General features: G+C 38.9%; 2 protein-coding genes across 2 annotated transcripts in view; one reads left to right on the top strand and one right to left on the bottom strand.

The window, feature by feature from the left end:
* The window catches only part of dnah8 (dynein axonemal heavy chain 8), a 171,759-nt gene that overhangs the window by 133,030 nt on the left and 17,551 nt on the right, over positions 1-21,178 (bottom strand). The window contains exons 10-19 of the mRNA XM_062973653.1: positions 19,271-19,468; positions 17,934-18,010; positions 16,377-16,476; positions 13,448-13,567; positions 10,842-10,977; positions 10,542-10,729; positions 6,842-6,922; positions 4,474-4,590; positions 3,757-3,873; positions 1,326-1,470 (exon numbers count right to left, since the gene is read on the bottom strand). Of these exons, the coding sequence (XP_062829723.1) occupies positions 1,326-1,470; positions 3,757-3,873; positions 4,474-4,590; positions 6,842-6,922; positions 10,542-10,729; positions 10,842-10,977; positions 13,448-13,567; positions 16,377-16,476; positions 17,934-18,010; positions 19,271-19,468 (1,279 nt within the window). The remainder of the gene's footprint in view (positions 1-1,325; positions 1,471-3,756; positions 3,874-4,473; positions 4,591-6,841; positions 6,923-10,541; positions 10,730-10,841; positions 10,978-13,447; positions 13,568-16,376; positions 16,477-17,933; positions 18,011-19,270; positions 19,469-21,178) is intronic.
* Positions 1-21,178, top strand: part of btbd9 (BTB domain containing 9) — a 376,867-nt gene that overhangs the window by 93,182 nt on the left and 262,507 nt on the right. The gene's annotated exons all lie outside the window — the stretch shown is intronic.

A 21,178-nucleotide genomic window follows, 5' to 3' on the forward strand; every position in this document is an offset into this window, starting at 1 on the left:
AGTCAGAATCTAAGCAGAAGCAACCCACAAGGTGGAACAGATTATATTCATTCCAGTCTTGCAGTACATGTATAACCTAACTTTTGTACAAGGCTTATAGATATACAATGCCCCCCTATCTATGACAGTCTGAATTTGAGACACCCCCCCCCCCATGGACTATCATGCCCGATATTATTAAATGGCAGAAATTTGAGTGTTCATGCTTCAGTGGTTCTGCATTCGTATCACGCCATTTTCTAATATAGACCACAATAATAATAGAATCATAGAACCATAGAATAGTAGAGTTGGAAGAGACCTCATGGGCCATCCAGTCCAAATGATAGTTAAATTAATTCCAAAATTAGTTGACTCATTTTAATCAATTGAATTATGTAAGTGTTACAAAGTTCCCAATGAATTAGTGGACTTTCTCCTTTTGGGACCAATAACAGAATTAAGACTTATGTTGTTAGCCTATGTATAAAATACACACAATTCACATGTTCACTATGATCTGTTTCCATGCCTCTATAAATTGAAATTTTTACTACCTAATAGCCAACAACTAGTACAACAGGCACTTTTCTACAGGCTTGTTTAACTCTGAAGTTGCACAAAGAGGAATAATTAACTATCTCCCACCTGAACAAAAAGGGAAATGCAATTTCATTAATGCTCCAGCTCACTAGTGAAGGTGAACATTATGAACAGATATCAAATATAATGTTTATAAGGGTTTAGTTGGATGCTAATCTTACTAGTATAATTGATACTGCTACAACAAAGAATTTTCAGTTATCTAACATTTCTAAATTAACTCCCACTTCACATCATTATTCACCCTAGAATCCAAAAAAAACATGCAAATACTGCTCCATGGAGTCTAGGCATGTTGTGAGCACTGGAGTCTTTTCTCTAGAACAAGTATCCCTTGGCCATTGCTAAACTGCTTTTGGAAACTAAGATAAAGTTCAAATGCAGGGTATGCGATGTCAAGGGTATGTGTTTACCAGCTGTCTTGGCTAAACTCTGGTTCTTGGCAACATCATGTGGAGCAAAACCAGGAACATCTCTGATGCTCAGAGGCACAGCAAGGATGTGGCAGACTGATGAGAACTCTGGCATCATACTAATAGGAAAAGTGTCATGCAAAATTGCTGAGTCCCCAAATCGGGTGTGAACAAGCTTCTATGTAGGCTAACAGCACAAACTAATCATGCACACATCACAGAAATTAAACAGAGGGGAAGAATAATATAAATACTATAAGAAATTGTACTTACTTCCAGGATAACTTCATAAACTTTTTTTTCATTATGAAGATACAAATAAATAAGTACCTTGTGTTGGACTTTTTCTTACAAGTGGTTTTTTAATGCGCTTAACTTCATAAATATGTTCAAATATAGATATCAGTTCCTGCACAGCATCTTCTACATGTAGGCTTTTGTTGTTTAATATTTCAGCCCATTCCTTGGTGGAGGTCTGTTCATGGCATTCAATGAGAATGTTTAATATATTTAAGTATGAAAAGTAAATGAAAATGTTTGAGGAAAAGCTGTATTGTTTATTTGTTTACTAGCAGCATTTTATAGGAATAATTGTATTTGTTGTTTATAAATATAGAGAACAACACTTTTAGATACCACAGTGCTGTAATTCTGAATGAACTTGAGGTTGGAAAAGCAATAATTTGTATTCTCCTTTTTATTATTTGGAATAGGAAGTACTTTCAATTGGGATAAAAACATATTTATAGGGGGATTGGCTTTAAGAAACATACAAAGACATTTTAGGTCAATTCTATCTACACTATGGAATTAATGATGTTTGACACAATTTTAATTGCCATGTCTCAGTAGAGTGTTCTCTTTAGCAGAGAAGACCTTATGAAATTACAATTTCCATTATTCCATAGCACTGAGCCATGACAGTTAAAGTAGTGGCAGACTATACTGATGCTACAGTGTAGATGCAAGCTTAGTTAAAACTTAGCTAAATATTGACCTCAGGCTTGAACCAGATTGATCTGTTGGCTCACTAGGTGAAGTGAAAAATACTGATTTCTGAGACAGCACAACAGTAGTTAAGAATCAGGCTACAGCCTCCACTGGAACATAATGTCTGACGTCTGCATTTCCTGAACTGCAGAACAACAGTTCAAGACTACAATGCATCTTGAATGAACTAGTTGTTGGTGAACATTGTTACACTATAGCTCTGAAACATCTTTTCACCACAAACCACAGTCTGTCCAGATAATCCAGTAAGCAAACATTTATTAAGAGAAGAGTATATAAAAATTAAGCAAATCTAAAAAGGAGAATCTAGGTTCAAACAGTTATATCCAAGATAGCCAAGATTCCAAAATCCTTTCACGTATAGTCTCAAGAGTCAATTTCCAGATATATCCATAAACATTATAGCATGAATCCAACACAGGCAACTTATGCCACACATGAAACTAGAACCAGGAACAAAGTTAGAAACTTGAATATATGAATACACAAACATAGGACCAGGAAATGAGAGCTGTTCACCTGAATACGTTTCTCTCACAAAGGATTGTACCAGCAGAAACCCACTTAAAAGGCCTCAATCCCTCCCATGACATCATTCTTCACACACCTGCTTTTCCTCTCCTTATCTCTAAGCCATAAAGCAAGTTTGCTCCGAAGTTCCAAGCACCTTGATCTGGACAAACATTCATCTCCCACATTTCTCTCAGCCTGCACTTCTGGCAGATTCCCATGAGAACTGATATCGCTTTCTCCAGACTTATGGGAAATTCCAAAACAACTCGCTCCAGACCACTTCTATCCTCCTCTGGGACCTCTGTATCTATCCCAACATCCCCTTCCTCATTTTCCGAGCACTCAGAATCTGACCAGGCTACAACAAATATTGACAAAATTGTATTGTCAAAGGTTTTCATGGCTGGAATCACTTCTGTGAGTTTTTGGGCCTCTGAACAAACATCTGCCCTTAATGTGCATCATTGCTTTGTGGTTTGTGTCATCACCACCTAGGCCTCAAACTGGTTCTAGGATTTCCAAGTATTATCATCTGCACAGCACAACCACGCTCTACATTAGGTGGTCAGTGTAGACTAATGCTTCCTGTGTTGGACAGTCTTGTATTCCTAAGGCCCTTCCACACAGCCATATAACCCAGAATATCAGGGCAGATAATCCACAATATCGGCTTTGAACTGGGTTATCCGAGCCCACACTACCATAACCAAATTCAAAGCAGATAATGTGGGATTTTATACAGCTGTGTGAAAGGGCTCTGGATTACAAGTCAGAGCACTGAGATTTTAAATAAATCTAGGAACTCTCAGATCACCCTGTCATAAGGCTTATTCCTAATTGCACTGAGACATCAGCAGCCAACTTTCTAAAAGAAATAATATAATAATAATAATTTTATTTTTGTACCCCGCCTCCATCTCCCCAGAGGGACTCAGGGCGGCTTACAGATATCTAGGTGGCTTACAGAAATGCATTAGGTTGAACTGTATAGCTTTGAAACAAAGAATAAATGCTAATAGTTGTACATTAAAAGACATATACCATCTAATAGTGAATTAATTCAGAATTATTGATCTTGGAAATGAATTCAAATGGTTTATTTTAAATATTTATTATATTCTAATTGGGATGTAGGAAGATAAATAAGCAGACACATTCTTCATAATGTGACAAATGGGCACAGATCTTCATAAAAATAGTATACTTCCACTCAAAAATATTTTAAAATTGGATTTACCTCATTGCGTGCCAACAGATCTTCAACTTTTATTGGATTATCAGGCAGCACAAGCAAAAGAGTATTTGCAATATCTTTCATTGTTAAATCAATCTGCATTTCACATAAATCATTAATCTATAAAAAATAAAACTATAATTAATAACATGCTATGTTCGTCCCAGATTTACAAAGCAGTGTCATTCAGGAAATTCTATCTATTGGATAAATCTACTGGAAGATAGATTTCTAAACCCGCGGTCCTACACTTCAGGCTAGGCAGTGATGGGCAAAATTATAAAATGTATGTTTGTAACATGATTGAAGTTGCCCACCTTGTCTGATAATGTAAGATCCTTATTTATTGTTATCCATGTAAACTGTAATAAATAACTAAAGTAGAGTCTCGCTTAGCCAACCTTCGCTTATCTAACATTCTGGATTATCCAACACAGTCTGCCTTTTAGTAGTCAGTGTTTTTGTAGTCAATGTTTTCAATACATTGCGATATTTTGGTGCTAAATTCGTAAATACAGTAATTACTACATAACGTTACCGTGTATTGAACGGCTTTTTCTGTTGATTTGTTGTAAAACATGATGTTTTTGGTGCTTAATTTGTAAAATCATAATGTAATTTGATGTTCAATAGGCTTTTCCTTAATCCCTCCTTATTATCCAACATTTTCGCTTATCCAACATTCTGCCGGCCCATTTATACACTAGAGAATGTGTTTACCTTTTTCAACAGTTGATTAAACATTTTCATAACTTCATCAACTTCTTGAAAGAAGCTAGGCAAAGTCAACGATGACCAAGTCAGAATTGTAAGCCCTTGCCGAAGCACAGATTCCACCTGATGAAAGTGGCAAGGACAGAAAGAAAGAAACATTTATTGTGACAATGGCCAACCATGACAATCAAATGGCTTTCCTTTTATTAAGGCTTCGTATCTCTCTTATTTTAGCATCTCCTTATGGAAGATACCTGGTTAAAGTAAATACATTTATAAACATTTGTCATTTCAAGGACTATTTTTGCCTGGCCTTTTTATTTTTACATGGAGTCATGAATCTGGAGTCATCCATGGATATCTTCAGGGGATATTTCCTCCTAAAGGTCTATACTTTTTTTTTTTTTTTAAAAAATTACACAGAAGGATAGTCAGAAATAGGCTTTTCTTATCGAGTACGGTTATCAAATAAATCTGCCTGCACTATTCTGGAAGTGAATCTTCTCAGGCCAGCATGCAGATGGAATGGATGCTGCTAATTCTGACTTAAAGATTCTAATTCTACAAATATTTATAAGATATGGACACCCTAGCAACACAGTGATATTATAAACCCTGTGGGAAACATGTTTACATTAATAAACTCTTAGCTTTGGTATAAAACCCAACTTTATCTAAGTGATATTGCTGTAGGTTGGGCTATGGCTGAATGACTGTGGGTTGTGCCAACCCTGTATGCTAGTTCAAATGTTTTATATTTATTTATTTATTTATTTACATCACTTTTACCCCGCCTTTCTCTCCGAGGAGACTCAAAGCGGCTTACAGTAAATAGGCAAAAATTCAATGCCTAAAAACAATGTAAAAACAACAATTCATATAAAACAATCTACAAAACAACAGTTCATATAAAACAGGTACCATTACAAAATAAAATCACATTATATAAAATTTTAAGAATGTCCAAAATTAAAATCCATTCATCCAGAATCCTCAAGTCTTCGTACAGGTCATGTAAAGTCCATGTTCTTATTCATTAAAAGTTTGTGTGCACAGCCATGTCTTTAAGACTTTCCTGAAGCCTAGGAGAGTTGGTATCTGCCGTATGTTGCTGGGGAGGGTGTTCCACAGCCGAGGAGCCACCACCGAGAAGGCCCTGTCCCTTGTTCCCACCAGCCTTACCTGCGAGGCTGGTGGGACCGAGAGCAGGGCCTCCCCCGATGATCTAAGAGTTCTAGAAGGCTCATAGGGGGAAATACATTCAGACAGGTAAGATGGGCCAGAACCATTTAGGGCTTTGTAGGTCAAAACCAGCACTTTGAATTGGGCTCGGTAGCATATCGGCAGCCAGTGGAGCTGGCTCAGCATGGGAGTAGTACGCTCCCTGTAAGCCGCTCCTGTTATTAGTCTGGCTGCCGCCCGTTGTACTAGTTGGAGCTTCCGAGCCGTCTTCAAAGGCAGCCCCACATAGAGCGCGTTGCAGTAGTCCAAACGAGCTGTAACCAGAGCGTGGACCACCGTGGCCAAGTCAGACCTCCCAAGGAACGGGCGCAGCTGGCGCACAAGGCGGAGTTGTGCAAAGGCTCCCCTGGCCACCGCCGAGACCTGGGGCTCCAGGCTCAGCGATGAGTCCAGGATTACTCCCAGACTGCGAACCTGTGTCTTCAGGGGGAGTGCGACCCCATCCAACACAGGCTGTAACCCTATTCCCTGTTCAGCCGTGCGACTGACCAGGAGGACCTCTGTCTTGTCTGGATTAAGTTTCAATTTGTTCACCCTCATCCAGTCCGACACAGCGGCCAGACACCGGTTCAGGACCTGGACAGCCTCCTTAGTGACAGGTGGGAAGGAGTGACAGAGCTGGACATCATCTGCGTACAGATATTTTATTGTGAGAAGTTGAGGGTATTCTGTAGAATCCCATGTGATTGCTTATATGACTATGAATGTGAAGGCCATAGGCATAAGATATTGCTTAGAACCTTGTAGGAAAATCTATTTATGTTGTTATTACAGATGGGATAGTTTCTCAGGATATCATAATACTATATTAAAGACATTCGTGAAGATGCTCTCAAAATCTTCAATAAATGGGAAATTCCTAGAAAACATAAGGCCTTTATCATACATTAAAAATATAATTTAGGAAACATCTGAATACATGTGTTTCTTTGTGATTAAAAAAAATATGCAGTGTAAGCCACAGCTGTGCAACGTATTGGTGGGTCTTGTGCTTTTACTGATCTCATTGAAATATTGAGAATATGAACAGCATAGAGATTGTAATGCATTATAAACAAAAAAAAAGTCACATTTTAAAAGAAAAAAAATACCCAATTGCCATTTGAAATAAGATGCATTGATCACAACCCACCTTTTTCATTTTTGGTGCCATCAAATTGACAAACACTGTTGGTACTTCTTGACACAAATTTTCATAACAATGTAGAATATTCTGTGATTTAAAATACAAATGAAATGTAGTAATGAATGTTAACAGAGTCTAAAATACGAGAGTCCTCTTTACTACACATATAACAAAAATAATATTTTCAGACAAGGTTTTGACACAAGAAAACTCACTTTTAGTAAGTACTTTTTTGCTTTTGAACATCAAGCTTAACTGAGCACTGTAAAGTTCTGAAAGATTTTTATCACCTTACGTAGCCAATTGAAAATATAGGGCAAGGGTAATGATTTGCTTCTTTTCTCCCATCCACACTGCAGATATAGTAGTTTCGACACCAGTTTAACTGCCATAGCCTCATCCTATGGAATCGTGGGATTTCAAGTTTGTTGTAGCATCAGTGCCATCCCATCAGAGAAGAGTAAATATTTCACAAAATTATAAACAGGACTGAGCAATTGTAATTAATGTGGTGTCAGACTGCTATATTATATAGTGTGGATGGATGCACCATTTCTGAGCTCTATTATAATCTATTCCACTCCCATAGTGGTGTAAATATGCTTTATATATCTTGAGTCCTGGATATCACTCTGTATTGTAGTTAAGGCCTTTTCTACACTGCCATATAAAATCCAGATTCTCCATTTTGAACTGGGTCATATGGCAGTGTAAACTCATATAATCCTGTTCAAAGCAGAAAATGTGGATTATCTGATTTGATAATCTGGATTATATGGTAGTATAGTAGGAACCCCAGGAAGTGGATTTATATCTTTCAAAACTCAGGCTAAAACATAAAGCCAGTTCGTCTTAAAGGTTCTGTTATTATATTCCTGTCTCCATCTCCTAATATCCCAGCTAGTATATTTTTACGTTAATACTATTTGAAAGCACACAGTGAAAACAGACTCATACTGTTGTGGCTTTACACACTATCAAATTATTCTATTTATGAAGACAGTTTGGCCTCACTGATAAAGTTACTAGAACTACTCGGATACTCCCACAATCAAAAAGCTAACTTTGAATGAGATTTTCCTGCTTCTTGCAGGGGGTTGGAATGGATGGCCCGTGAGGTCTCTTCCAGTTCTACAATTCTATGATTCTATGATACTCACTGAATAAGGGAGAAAGATCTTTCATACAATATGTAGTTTAGCTCATATAAGAAAGGCCTGTGCATGTGATATTTTTCTTATTCTATAAGAAACTAAAACAAGCTGTACATGACACAGAAAAGGAATTTACATGAGTCAATGCCAACTCCCCCCTCCCAAACTATGTTACATTGATGTTTCGTTATTACACTTCAGACGAATAAAGCTAAAACCATGACAGCCTTCTTGAATGAGAATTAGAATGCTACCTAACAGAACCTATAAGAGACAGGTTTTCCATGTTATAGTAGGGAACACCGGGCAATTTTAGGCATTCAGAAGGTTGCTGTTGTATCGCAGCCTGCACCTGAGCTGTCAGGTGAGCCTGAGGTTGGACCTGTTCAGCCTGTGATTGTACCTGCACCTGACCTGTCAGATGAATGGGTTGAGGCCTAGGATTTCCATGCAGCCAGAGTTGAATGAAGCTGCTGTTCCTGGACAGCCAGGGTTTGTTCCTGAGGATTCTGGGAGCAAGCATACAATGGTTTCAAGCAGGCAGCTTGAACCGCATTGCTTGGGAGAGTCAAGGTTGAACTATCCCTTGGCAGATCGGCATTCCAGTTGGGATAAGAGTAATGAGGTTGACAGAAAGATAGCAATATGTCAACAGAGACAAAAAAGGGAGGTTCTGAGATGGAGCAAACAGCTGCTAATGAGAAAAAGTTTTGAGCAAACTTCCCACAGAAAGAGGCCTTGATTTCAACTTTAAGAGGAACAGTTTCTGAGAGAGATTTTCAGAGGTAGTAACTTTGCTCTTCACCCCATTGATTTCATTTTTCTCCTCTTTCCCTGGCTCAGTTTGCCAATTTTCAATTTCTTTAAACCAGAATCCTTGATGTCTTCAGACCCTTCTTATTAGCATTGCCCTTCAATACACTAAACTGACTTGGCGACTATGTACTCGTACTTGGCTTTGATGTGAGTGAGTGCTGAGTTCCCTTTCTCTGCCATTGTTACAATCTCTTTAGCTAACATTCTTTGGGAAATCATGCCTCCTGAAAACACTAGTTCCATGTGTAGAAGAAAGTGCCAAAAAGAAGAGTGGCAGAAAATGTTGTGGCAATAACAGAGAGAGGAGGCCCAGTGCCCATCCAAATCCAGTATTATTAATTATTAAATCCAAGGAAAAACAATCCCTCTGAATAACACTATTAACCATGAGAAACTCCATCCTTGGCATACAGAAGACTGGGCGACTTGGAAGGTGCTGAACAGGCTGCGCTCTGCCACCACGAGATGCAGAACTAATCTTAAGAAATGGGCTTACAAAGTGGAGTCCACAGCATACGAGTGTGGAGAAGAGCAAACCACAGACCACTTACTATGAGGGTTGAATGAAAAGTAATGCCTCCACCTTCGTTACTTGGGTTTGGATGAGAATATTTTAATAAATCAAACGCAGAAATAATCCTTAAAATGTGCTCTTTAACTACCACTATTCAATTTTCCACATAATCACCAGACAATTGGATACATTTCTGCCAACGATGAACGAGTTTTCTGAAGCCGTCACGGAAGAAGTCGACACTCTGTTTCCACAACCAGCGTCTCACAGTACCCATCGTGCACAGATCTTCCAATAGCCAAGCAAAGCAATAATGTGACCCACACGTTCTTGTGAAATGCTGATAATGCTTGAAATTTCTCTTTGAGTGATACGACAATCGTCCTGAATCAATCTGTCAACCTTTTGCTTGTGAAACTCGGTAGTTGCTGACACAGGATGTCCAACTCTTTGTTTGTCACACAAGTCAGATGTTCCCACCTCAACATTTTTAAACTTACTTACCCAGTGAAGCACAGTACATACATCAACACAATCACCATGATCAGCTTGTATTCTCTGGTGAATCTCCCTTTGGGTGACACCTTCTGCTGTCAAGAATTCAATGACTGCAAGTTGCTTAAGTCGCATTGACTGACTGTCTGTGCAGGATTCCATTCTTCACACTTTAACAACACAACCATTCAATGCTAAGGCTTCCCGCCAAATGGAACTGTAGAGGAGAGTCTACTGAACAAGCCAGTACCTGCTGCATACCAGTACTGCCATCTGTTGAGGAGTTATGAAGGTGGAGGCATTACTTTTCATTCAACCCTCATACAATGCAATCTGAGCCCTGCCACATGCACAATGGAGGACATTCTTACAGCGACACCAGAGGCACTCAAAGTGGCCAGCTTCTGGTCAAAGGAAATTTAGTATAATGCCAAGTTTTTAGCTTTGTTTGTGTTTTTTAATACATTATAACAGTATTCTCAATTCGCTTCTGACATGACTAATAATAAAAAAAAACCCATGTTGAAGATATTTTGCCATGACTGCAGGATAAAATTTAGGCATCTCATAAACCTAAAACATGCTGACATAGAATCATAGAATCATAGAGTTGGAAGAGACCTCATGGGCCATTCAGTCCAACCCCCTGCCAAGAAGCAGGAAAATCGTATGATAAGCAATCAATAAATGCAGAGTCATTTTAAATGCAATGATAATCATTACTTACCTCCAAACATAATTTGTTTGTTTTAACCTGACTTTCAATCTTGACTATCCTCTTTGCCTGTTCGGGCACTTCTAATCCCATTTTTATCATACATTTCGTCTCTCGAACAATCTCTAAAATTTTGGGGTCAAAATTAACTAAGAGCTTTCCAGTTTCAGGATGCCGTACCAAAAGTGTAACTTGCAATGCTGTAAGTAAACAGAAAACATTTTATGCTATTATTCCAAAATGGTGCTAAGAGCTAAGAAGTCAATGCAGTGATAATATTTAGTGAAATTCAGAGTGGATTAAACTACTTACTGTACTGTAACTGTGAGATTTCTTTCATCCAAGCTGAATGATAGAGTACCTCAAACTCCACTAATACATAGGAGATTTTATTGTATAATCGAACAACTGCTTTACCCTCGGTACTTGCCAAGATATCTGAATTTTTCTATGGAAATATTTAATATTAAAGTTGTACATATTAAAGTGGATAAAATACTGCCTCTCTTTATTTATAAACAATTCAATGCATAATATATTTGTATTTCCCTATATCTATTATAAGACCTTGCAGAATATGCTGTTTAAGATTACATTACAAATATGCTAATAAAACACATCATTGCTTCCTCAGGATAATTGCAAACAGCTTCATAATTCAGCTTTTATATGTCTGGATCCAAAGTCAAATAATTATACAAAGGAGGAAGGTATAGGCAGCTGGGATTTTATTTACTGTATTATTTTCTCTCTAGCAATTCCCACTCCTGCATAGACAGGACACTTTGAAAACAGACAGAAGATTATGTCCATGGCAGTAGGAAATGCTGTAGGGAAAGCTAACGAAATCTTAATAGCATGTATGGGTCAAACTTCAAACGGGGCTAAATTTGGCAACATGTGCCGATTTAGCCCAGATCACCCACGTCGAGTCGGCCTGCTCCCATCACATGGTGTCGGTGTGACTCCATAGGTGAAGGAGGGTAGACCTGGCACATGCCACCACCAGGGCAACATGGGAGGGCTCCTATGTTGCCATTGGAATGCATGGGGGTGAGTCATGCACTCACGCTTCCCCCCATCTAATCGCCCTCGACTGGAGCCGGGTGATGCGGAGCATGGGGTGCTAGATTCCCCATGCCCTCATACAAACCAGAGCACCTCTGGAGGCCATGTGACAAGGTCATAATACTTTTTACGTATTATTCTAATACAGAACAAAAGTATCATAAAAGCATTATTTTATAGATAATGTCTAATACAAGAGTTTGAGTATACGTTAGTGTATAAGTGAAACAAGGCCATCTCCAGATTAAATAGCAGTTCATTTCTCCATACTGTGGTGATTCCCTGCCCCAGAAATAGACATAACTACATGTGATATTAAAAACACAGCATGCCACATTCTTTGCTGGCTTAAAATTGAGCATTAACAAGCGCAGGGGATTATTTTCAATGCCATAGACAGCAACGGGAGGTTTAAATATTCCATTACCAGCCAGAATCCCAATCAATATTGCAGACATTGCAATACTTCCCAAATGAAAACACATATGGTCATGTAATCTCCTTGTAAGAGGTAAGGCTAGACTGCAACTTTTTGCAACAGGGTTTTATTATTGGCCAATATGAGGAAGAATGGCCTAGTTCTGTAGCTCAGAGTGGACAAAAATTAGGAGCAATCTTATAACATAAATCTATAACATAGGGTGAGCAAAAAAAAAATCCATTCCGTCCTCCAGCTGCCCCTTTTTGGCAAAAAAAGGGGGGGGCACTCTTCTAAGGATCCTATTAGCAAACACTGGCCTTCAGACATGCCATATTTGACCACCTTGGAAAGCATAGCATTTCTAAGCTGATAAGACTCCTCTCAAAACTTCTACATGTTCAAACAATCCATTCTTTGAGATTAGACATTTCATGAGATTAAATTTTATTTTCATTATCTAATATTTCTACTAATTTTAAGATGCCTTTGTTTATATGTTCAGTGATACACATATAATCTCACTGCATATATACAAATATATACATATAATCTCACTATCTCTATATAATATCACTACACTACGCATATATCTCTCTCACACACACACACAGATAGATACATACATACATACATACATACATACATACATACATACATACATACTAAATTTAAATTAATTCAGTTTTTATACTTTGTTACTTTACAAAGTCCAGCAAATCCTCCTAAGATACCCAAAAAAGTTTGTTCTTGTACAAAAATAAAGATGTTGATCAGCATTTTTGTGCTTTCTAAACACTTGTAACTATTTTAAAGTAACAGAAACAGCATCCTAAGGAGTATTGCTAACAAGGACAGTGCACTATATGCTGAGGACTGCTGAGCTGGGATCTTGCTTTGAAAGGAGGACTGTTTAAGTTCTGGTACTTGAATGATTACCAAGTGTCGTCTGGTACATTTCAGAGGAAGAAACTGGCAAGACCATCTCTGAGTAAAAAATTAACGGAGTCACCATACTTCTACAGGTGACTTGAAGGCACATACACATGTTATTCTGAAAATCAGTCAAACAGCACCACCTGCAGACTCTTATATCTCACTTCACATCTAACAGTAAAGTACAAGGGTTTTCTTTCCCTGCCATTTAGAGAAAAACATAATAATGATCACTTGGACAAGTTTTATTATGTTTGCCTCAGAGGAAGAGAAAAGAAAAACTCCTCTGAACAAATCTTGTCAAGAAACCTCTGTGATAGGATTGCTTTAGAATAGCCATGAATCAGAAACAACCTGAAGGCACACAAAAACAATAAATAGTCATAACTAGAATGATCCCTCATACTTAGTTACAGGTTGAGAAGAAGCAAGATGCAATAATGTATCTGCTTGTCAAAATATATCACTCTCAGATGGGTGTTGATTGCAAACTTACATAAAAATAAGTGATTGGCTCACTTATGCGCCTGAACAGCTGCCGCACCCACAATATCTTTCCTGCTATGGGAGGCATGTTTCGAGCCAGAGGAGGATCTTCTTTTTGAGTCTGATAAAGCTACAATAATGAAAATACAAAGTTCAGTTCAAATCATTTCTCATCTCTTGTGCAGGGCATTTTTGACCTTTACAAATAAAACTCCTCTCGTTATCCAGCTAATCTAAAGGTTTTCTCATGTTGTGAGTATCTCAAGCCCCAACAGGACTGTTCTCCCTCTCCACCCATTATCATCACATACCCATTATGCCTATTCGTCTTTTCCCTAAAGGTTGAAGTTCCAATCTCTACACAAATATCAACAGTGGCAGGAAGGGACAGCACGAAGAATCCAAGATCAGGGGCAAATCTACACCGACCTGCTATCCCATGGCCAATCTGGCATGGCATATGCAGGATCAGACTTAGAATGGGTCACGGATCAACTGCACTGGCTATTGCAGAGGTGGGAGGAAGTCCTGACTGCCCAGTGGCACTAATTTGGTTCAGGACAACTGGACAGTCACCCTTTTATTCTCAGTGTCATAGTGTTCACTGGTCATGACATGGGCTCTACTGGTTCACTGTTGATTGCAGTGACATTGACCCGGGTGATGAGGGAGGAGGAGGAGAGGAATTGTCCTCTCCTTCCCGCCCCCCCTCCCCGATTGCCCCAGCTGGTATGTCATTACAGTTGAAGACCAACTAGTATGGCCCATGTCACCATCAGGGACTACTGTGACACAGAGGATGGGAGGGAGTGGTAAGTGGCATCCTCAGCCCTGGGCTACCCGAGCCTGGTACACAGGGGATGATAATGAAAACAGTTACAGCTGGACCCTGCCCAACTGTTTAACATGGACCCAAAGTTAAGGGATACTCCAAATTCTGGGCCAAAATCCAAACTGTTCCACAGCCCTTTCCCATTTAACAGTCAGTGTAAATGTGCCCTCAATCTTCAGTCATTGGAAGCTGGAGTTCTTCCCTTGATTTTTGAAGGGTATTATTTTTCTATCACAGAATTGCTCTTTAAAAATACTTGTTTCAAATAGGTAAAGAGAGAACAAAACATATACTTATTCAGGGTGAGATCGGGAACTACATATGAAGAGAGAAGCTTCTAACTTCAGGATGAACCAAAGATTCTGTGTCAGGAATCAGACGCCAGTTAACATACAAAACAGAGTTTATTCCGAAGATAAGCCAGAAAATAATATAAACACAGGAAATATCCTTGAAACACTTCACTTTTCAGTGTTTCAAGAGTAGATTGGACAATAATAACTCAAAAACGAGCCACGCTAATTTCCCATGCTGGCATTCAATAAAAAACTAAATAACGCTTCAATTCAGCTTTGGAAAACAAATAGAGTTAATTGCTGGAAAATAAACAAACTAGAAAAGCAATAAAGCTGCTTCCACGGTGCAGATAAGCTGAAAGCCTCAAAGGGATGATGAATAGCCGTCGTCAGAAGAATCCAAGGTCAGGTCAGGAGGCAGCAGAAATTCCGAAAGACAAACCAATAGTCAGAAGCCGGGAGTAGCCGTCAGTCAGAGGGTGTAGACAGAAGCCAGGTCAAATTCAATCCAAAGTCCAAAGAGGGTGCAGTCATCCAAAACAGGTCCACGATAAGACACAGCGAGAGCCAAGCTAGGTGATATCAGCAGATTCAAATCATAGTCCAAGTCCAGTCTTCACAGAGATCCCAATGGCGCCTCAGCAACACCTTGCCACACGCAAAGTGCAGTGGCCAAACATTCCCATTTTATTCCCCTTCCTCCTGGGTGACCAAACACTCACACCCAAACACCAGGTGTCCCAAATCTACTCAGAGTCTGAACTCCACACAGCTAGAGCTCGTGGATCTGGAGTACCTAGCAATTCGTCGGAGTCCCAATCATCCTGCCCACACTTAGCCCCATGAACACTTAAAGAACCATCCTCCCTTCTCCAAGCATCCCAATTGGGATCAGCTCCTGCAGAAACCCCAGGTTCAGAAGTATCCATAGGCCCCAAATCCCCAGACATCTCCGGTGGCTGTGCCCATTCAGTGCCCGCTTCCCCAGCCACCACATGTTCCTCAGCATCCATCTCCCCATCTGAATCTTCCTCAGAAGATCCCCCATATAACTCTCTAAGACGCTTCCTGCGCAACTCCTCCAGTGAACCCTCATCACGAGGATTTTTTCTTCCTCTTCGAATTCCATCACCATCAACCATAATCCCCGAAGGCGCAGTCACAACATTCTGGGTCTCATAGGTCCCATCTACACTGCCATACAATGCCATTTCAGAATGCAGATTCAAGGACCTTCCACACTTGACTAAATTCCAGTTTCTCCCAGAATTTAGTCCTCACCCTCAACCCAGGCCTTTGCTGCACTGCCAGATAATCCAGGTTATCAAAGCAGAAAATCCGCATTATCTGATTTGAACTAGATTATTTTAGTCTACACTGCCATATAATCCATTAATTAGTTTTTACCTGAGGCATCAATGCCTCAGGTAAAACCGAGACAGGTCCCGCATTTTGGGGCTCTCTGGAATCTGATCCCAGATCATCTTCTTATGCCAGATTATTTGGCAGTAGAGACTCATATCAGGTCCTTGGATGTAGGGCAGTGTAGATCCAGCCTGAGGGCGCTTCTACACTGCCATATAATCCAGATTATCAAAGCAGATAATCCACATTATCTGCTTTGAACTGGATTATATAAGTTTACATTTCCATATAACCCAGTTCAAAGCAGATAATCTGGATGTTATATGGCAGGGTAGAAAGGGCCTGAGTTTCACCTTCATTTTGAGCATTAGAAGAACATAACCCATTCTGGATCCCTATTTCACACTGTTTTTGATGGTGCATTTCAGTATAAATATGTTACATGCCTTTTTAGTTGCTTCAAGTTCTGCAACATAATGCTGAAGGATCCGTCCAATCGTATGTGCTATTTCATGCTGAAGACATGGCATGTTCAATTTCTGAAACCTAAAGAGATCAAGTTGAAATATATAAGAACAGAACATACTCTGAAACCTTGAAAGGCTTAGTACTCCAACCTGAAATGAATGTTCCCTATTTAAAAGTAAGGTAGGTTGAGTAATGTGAATTCCAAAATATTTCAGAAGAAAATAAACATTAATCCACCAGGGCAAAATCAACAAGATCTCTGACATGTTTTAAAAACAAATTGTGGAACAACCTTTTGTGTTCTATTGCATTTGTGAAACAGACTCCTCTATAAAGGATTTATTATGGCCAAACTACAGAGATTATTAGTAGCAAGAAAATAATTTATATATGCTTTTTAAAAAAGGTAGCTATCAACTGTGGGGAATCCAAGCTGTATCAAGACTGCAGAAGGGGGCAAGTTTAACTCTTTCTCTTGTCATGGTCCTAATATATCTTTCTAAAGAAACTGATTTTATTGGGCAGAAAGTGTCCATTTAAGCCAATAGAACTTCAGAGGAGAAAGAGGGCAGGTGCAGAACCTTTTTTAAAATTGCATGGTTTACCATTGTTCTTCCACCTTTCTATCTACACATCATTAGCTGAAGTGAGTTTGGTTTGTCTAAACTGAAGTCTTTTAAATTTTGCAATTTGTTGTTGTGTACCCTAACCCGCAAGTTACTTTTATCTGATGCTGATACTAAGGTGAACCTATCACAGGGTTTTCAGAGTATATTTGCCTTTGTCTTTCTCTGTCAACCTCATCATACAGGGCTTAAACCTGAAGCATATACTGGTTAAGCCCTAGGTCTTCTACGGAGCCCACTGATTTTCATCAAATGATGCAGATGAACTTCCGGTGGGGCCCTGTAGATATTCTAGGGAGGAACTGGTGCATGTCGCCACTGGGGCAACATGGGAGGCTTCCCGGGTTGCCACAGGAAGCAATGGGGGGTAACCGTGTGGTCGATGCTTCCTCCGTGGGATCAGCTTCCTCAGGAGCCAGGCAATGCGGGCTGTGGGGTGGTGGATTCCCCATACCATCCGATGAGGGTCACCAGATTTACCACAACATGTGACAATTGCGGCAGCCATGCAATGAGTTTGTGTGTCTGAGAGGAAGTGACTTGAGTGTAACACTCAAACTATTACTCCACACTGGCTCTGAAATGTTGTAATAATAGGTTGTTGTTGTTTTTTAACAGACTTATCTGAACTGCTTTACAAGGTTACAGCTTATACTTATATTGTTTATATTTTTCTCACAAAAAGCAAAAAACCTCAAAGTGTAAAGATAATTTTATTGTGCAAAAACAAAACAAAACACAGAAACCTTTGCAAAAATCTTCTGTATAAAAATGTTTGCTCAAAATCCAGGTGTTAAAATTGGAGGATGAGAAAATTAGTATTTACCTAGCATATTCTGTTTATCTATCATGCCTCCCAAATGCTAAACCCTTCTAATTTAAAGTCTTTCCTAAAGATGTTTGTCATACCTCTGAAGAAGCTGAAGAGCATGTTGTGAAGACAAGATTCTTCCAAAGCAAGTACTCATAAATGTCTGTATTTGGACCTAAGGAAAATATTAACATTTGATGAGAAATTAATGATGCAAATATTTATAATACTTAGATTCCCTAAGAGAGGAATTTCCTACCTTGGTGATTAATTTGGGTGCATCTTCAGTGTCGGTTTAATGCAGTTTGATATCATTTTAAATGCTGTAACCCAGACCCCTTCTACACTGCCATATAATCCAGATTATCAAAGTAGATAATCCACATTATTGGTTTTGAACTGGATGATATGAGTCTAAACTGCCAAATAATTCACTTCAAAGCAGATAATCTGGATTTTATATGGCAGCATAGAGGTGTGTCACGGTTATGTAATCCTGATAGGTGTAGTCTGGTGAAGCACCAGCACTCTTTAGCAGAGAAAGCTAAAGCCTTTGTAAAACTCAAATTCTTAGGATTTCATAAACCTTGAGCCATGCCAGTTCAAGTAGTGCCAAACTGCATTAATTTAACACTGTAGATACACCTTTTGTCTTATGCAAAGCCCATCAGACCTTGAAGAACAAGCACCGGGTAAAGAAACACAATGCCAGAAGAAAGGATACATTCATCTCTGTGGTGTAGAATAAAAGTATTTTAAAACACTGGTCTAATGGAGAAACATAGACATGGGAGGAAGCAAACGTAGCAAAGTGTTTATAATAACACTGGTATAATGGAGGGAAAGAAGGATGGGGTGAAAGGGATTGTAGCAAAATGGTTTATCTAATGATCTAATGGAGGGAAGGAAAGACTGGGAGGAGGGGTTAAAATTCCCCTGCTTTCCCACCCAAAATGGTATGAGGTCCATAGTAATCTTGACTTTCAATACTGAAGTTTTACCTGATTTTGTTTTTAAAAAGAATGCAGAGTGGAAGGGGACTTCCTTCGCTGGTGTGATAGTTCAGAATGTGGGACAGAATGGGAGAAGGTTGGCGAACATAAAGTGTCTGATTTGTTAAACGAAACAATGTGTTTTAAAACCACCATCACCCCCCCCACACACACACACACACACACACTTTCTGTAATGCATCTGATAAAGTCCCTACAAAGGTCAGCAAACAAACAAAAATAGGAAATAGTACGGTACACATGTTAGAATTTCATATTATACACATTGAGGGCAACTATTAATTCTACCTTATAATCACTTGAATATATTTTTGTTTTTAAGAAGTAATTTTTAAAATTTTTGCGACAACTGTAATATTAAATATTTTAGAACTGGCATTTTTAAGATTTCACCTTAAATTATAAATGTGTGTGTTACATACCTCTAAATTTTCTATTTTTGCCATGAAATCTGAAAAATCTAAATCAAATTCTGATTTTCGTGGATCAAGAATATCGTACTTTTTCTTTTGGACACTTTGGTAGACATTTTTGAACTTAATTGCCATAATGTCAATCCCTTCAATGGTAGACATATTCAGTGCGGAAAAAGTCTGAATTACTGTAGTCATCTCTGTAATCTAAAATTTCAGGGAAAAACATTTTTATTTCAACATAGTAATCACAGAAACCCCTGACTTAAAAAAAAGCCCTAACCTTATTTTTCTAAAATGCAAGTTTCCTTGACATCCATTATCCATAACCCCCTACAGCCATTGAACCAAAACCTAGCACTCACTGAGGCAGTAGATCTTTGTGTCACAGATTTGGGGGGGGGGGGGCTTCTGCATTATACAATCACAGGTCGCCAAGGTACACTACCCCTTTAAGAGAAAACTCGAGACCAAAAGCATCAATTACAGTGAAAAATTGTCATAGGCTCCCACACCCCAAAAAAGAAGAGCAGTTCAACATATTTCAACAAACCCTTTGTGCGAAGTTAACAGTATATGCATATGAAATGAAACTACCAGATCAGGTCAGGCTTACTTAAGTAAACAAAATGCACACATGCTACTTTAGGTTTATTAGATTAATTAACAAGAAGAAGTTAAATAAATAAAGTGACTGTTTAGAACACGCTGTTGCCAGCATTCTTATGTGGATGACGGTGTTAAGTATTATCATCTAGGTCAGGCTTGTCCAGCACACAGGCTGTCGGCCACATGTAGCCCAGGATGCCTAGGAATGTGGCCCAACTCAAAATCATAATTTTTTTCAAATCATTAAGAGATTTGTTTTTGTAACTTGATTACGTGATTCTCAAATTCTCAGTTTGTGGACAACAACATAAGAGAATGGAATATGGAATATTCATGGTATGTTACAACTATAAATATCAGAGTATTATCCATAATTCACACAATAGTTTCAAACAGTTTGGCCAAAAGACCTGCCACACAGTTTTTAAGATCCTCCAAACTGAACGGTGCATATCCGGGGGGGGGGGGGGGGGGGGAGGGTTGTCATCAGATATTGTTAGTATATTTTATGCGGGGCCAAAGATAATTATTATTCTTCCAGGCTAGCCCAGGGAAGCCAATAGATTGGACACCCCTGCTCTAGGTTAAGACAATGCAGTTATAAAGTCCTAGGCCCCTTCTATACTGCCCTATATCCCAGGATCTGATTTCATGTCTGCATTCCAGTTTCCTGACATTTTCTCCCATAACATTTCAGTACCACAGAAAGACTATACAGTTATAAACATCTGAATTACAAATGACTCATAGATAAGAAAGGGAGTGAGATGACAGGAAGTGAGAGAAATCTACTCCTAGGAAGGGAAATTCATTCAAGCATTTGTCATGGGGGAAAAGTCTCCCCTGAAGGTTTATCACCAACCCTTGTTTTCACAACAAGCCAATTTTTTTCAAAATCAAATTATCACAGAGACAGAAAATTACCGTATATACTCGAAGGTAAGCCGAGTTTTTCAGCCCTTTTTAATGAGCTGAAAAAGCCTCCCGGGCTTATAATCGGGTCAAGGTCAAGGCCAGCAGTAGAGCCTGCAGGCTGTTGCTTGCAATATGTGATCTATTTCTCTCTTCTCCTCCCTTATCAGTGTGTTTACTTTTGCAAAGCCTCCCTTGCTCTTAATCAAGGGAATGTTTTGAAAAGAGAAAGATGCCCTTGCAAGTCAGGAAGAAGAAAAATATATATTCATTAATCTTATGAAAGCATTTTCCCCTGAAATATTTGTTAAACTCCCCTACAGATATATAGGCATTAACCCCTTGCAAGCTTTTGCAATCTCTATGTACCTTTATACTTGTATCTATCTATATACA

The sequence above is a fragment of the Anolis carolinensis genome, chromosome 1, assembly GCF_035594765.1.
Source record: "Anolis carolinensis isolate JA03-04 chromosome 1, rAnoCar3.1.pri, whole genome shotgun sequence".
Classification (NCBI taxonomy): domain Eukaryota; kingdom Metazoa; phylum Chordata; class Lepidosauria; order Squamata; family Dactyloidae; genus Anolis; species Anolis carolinensis.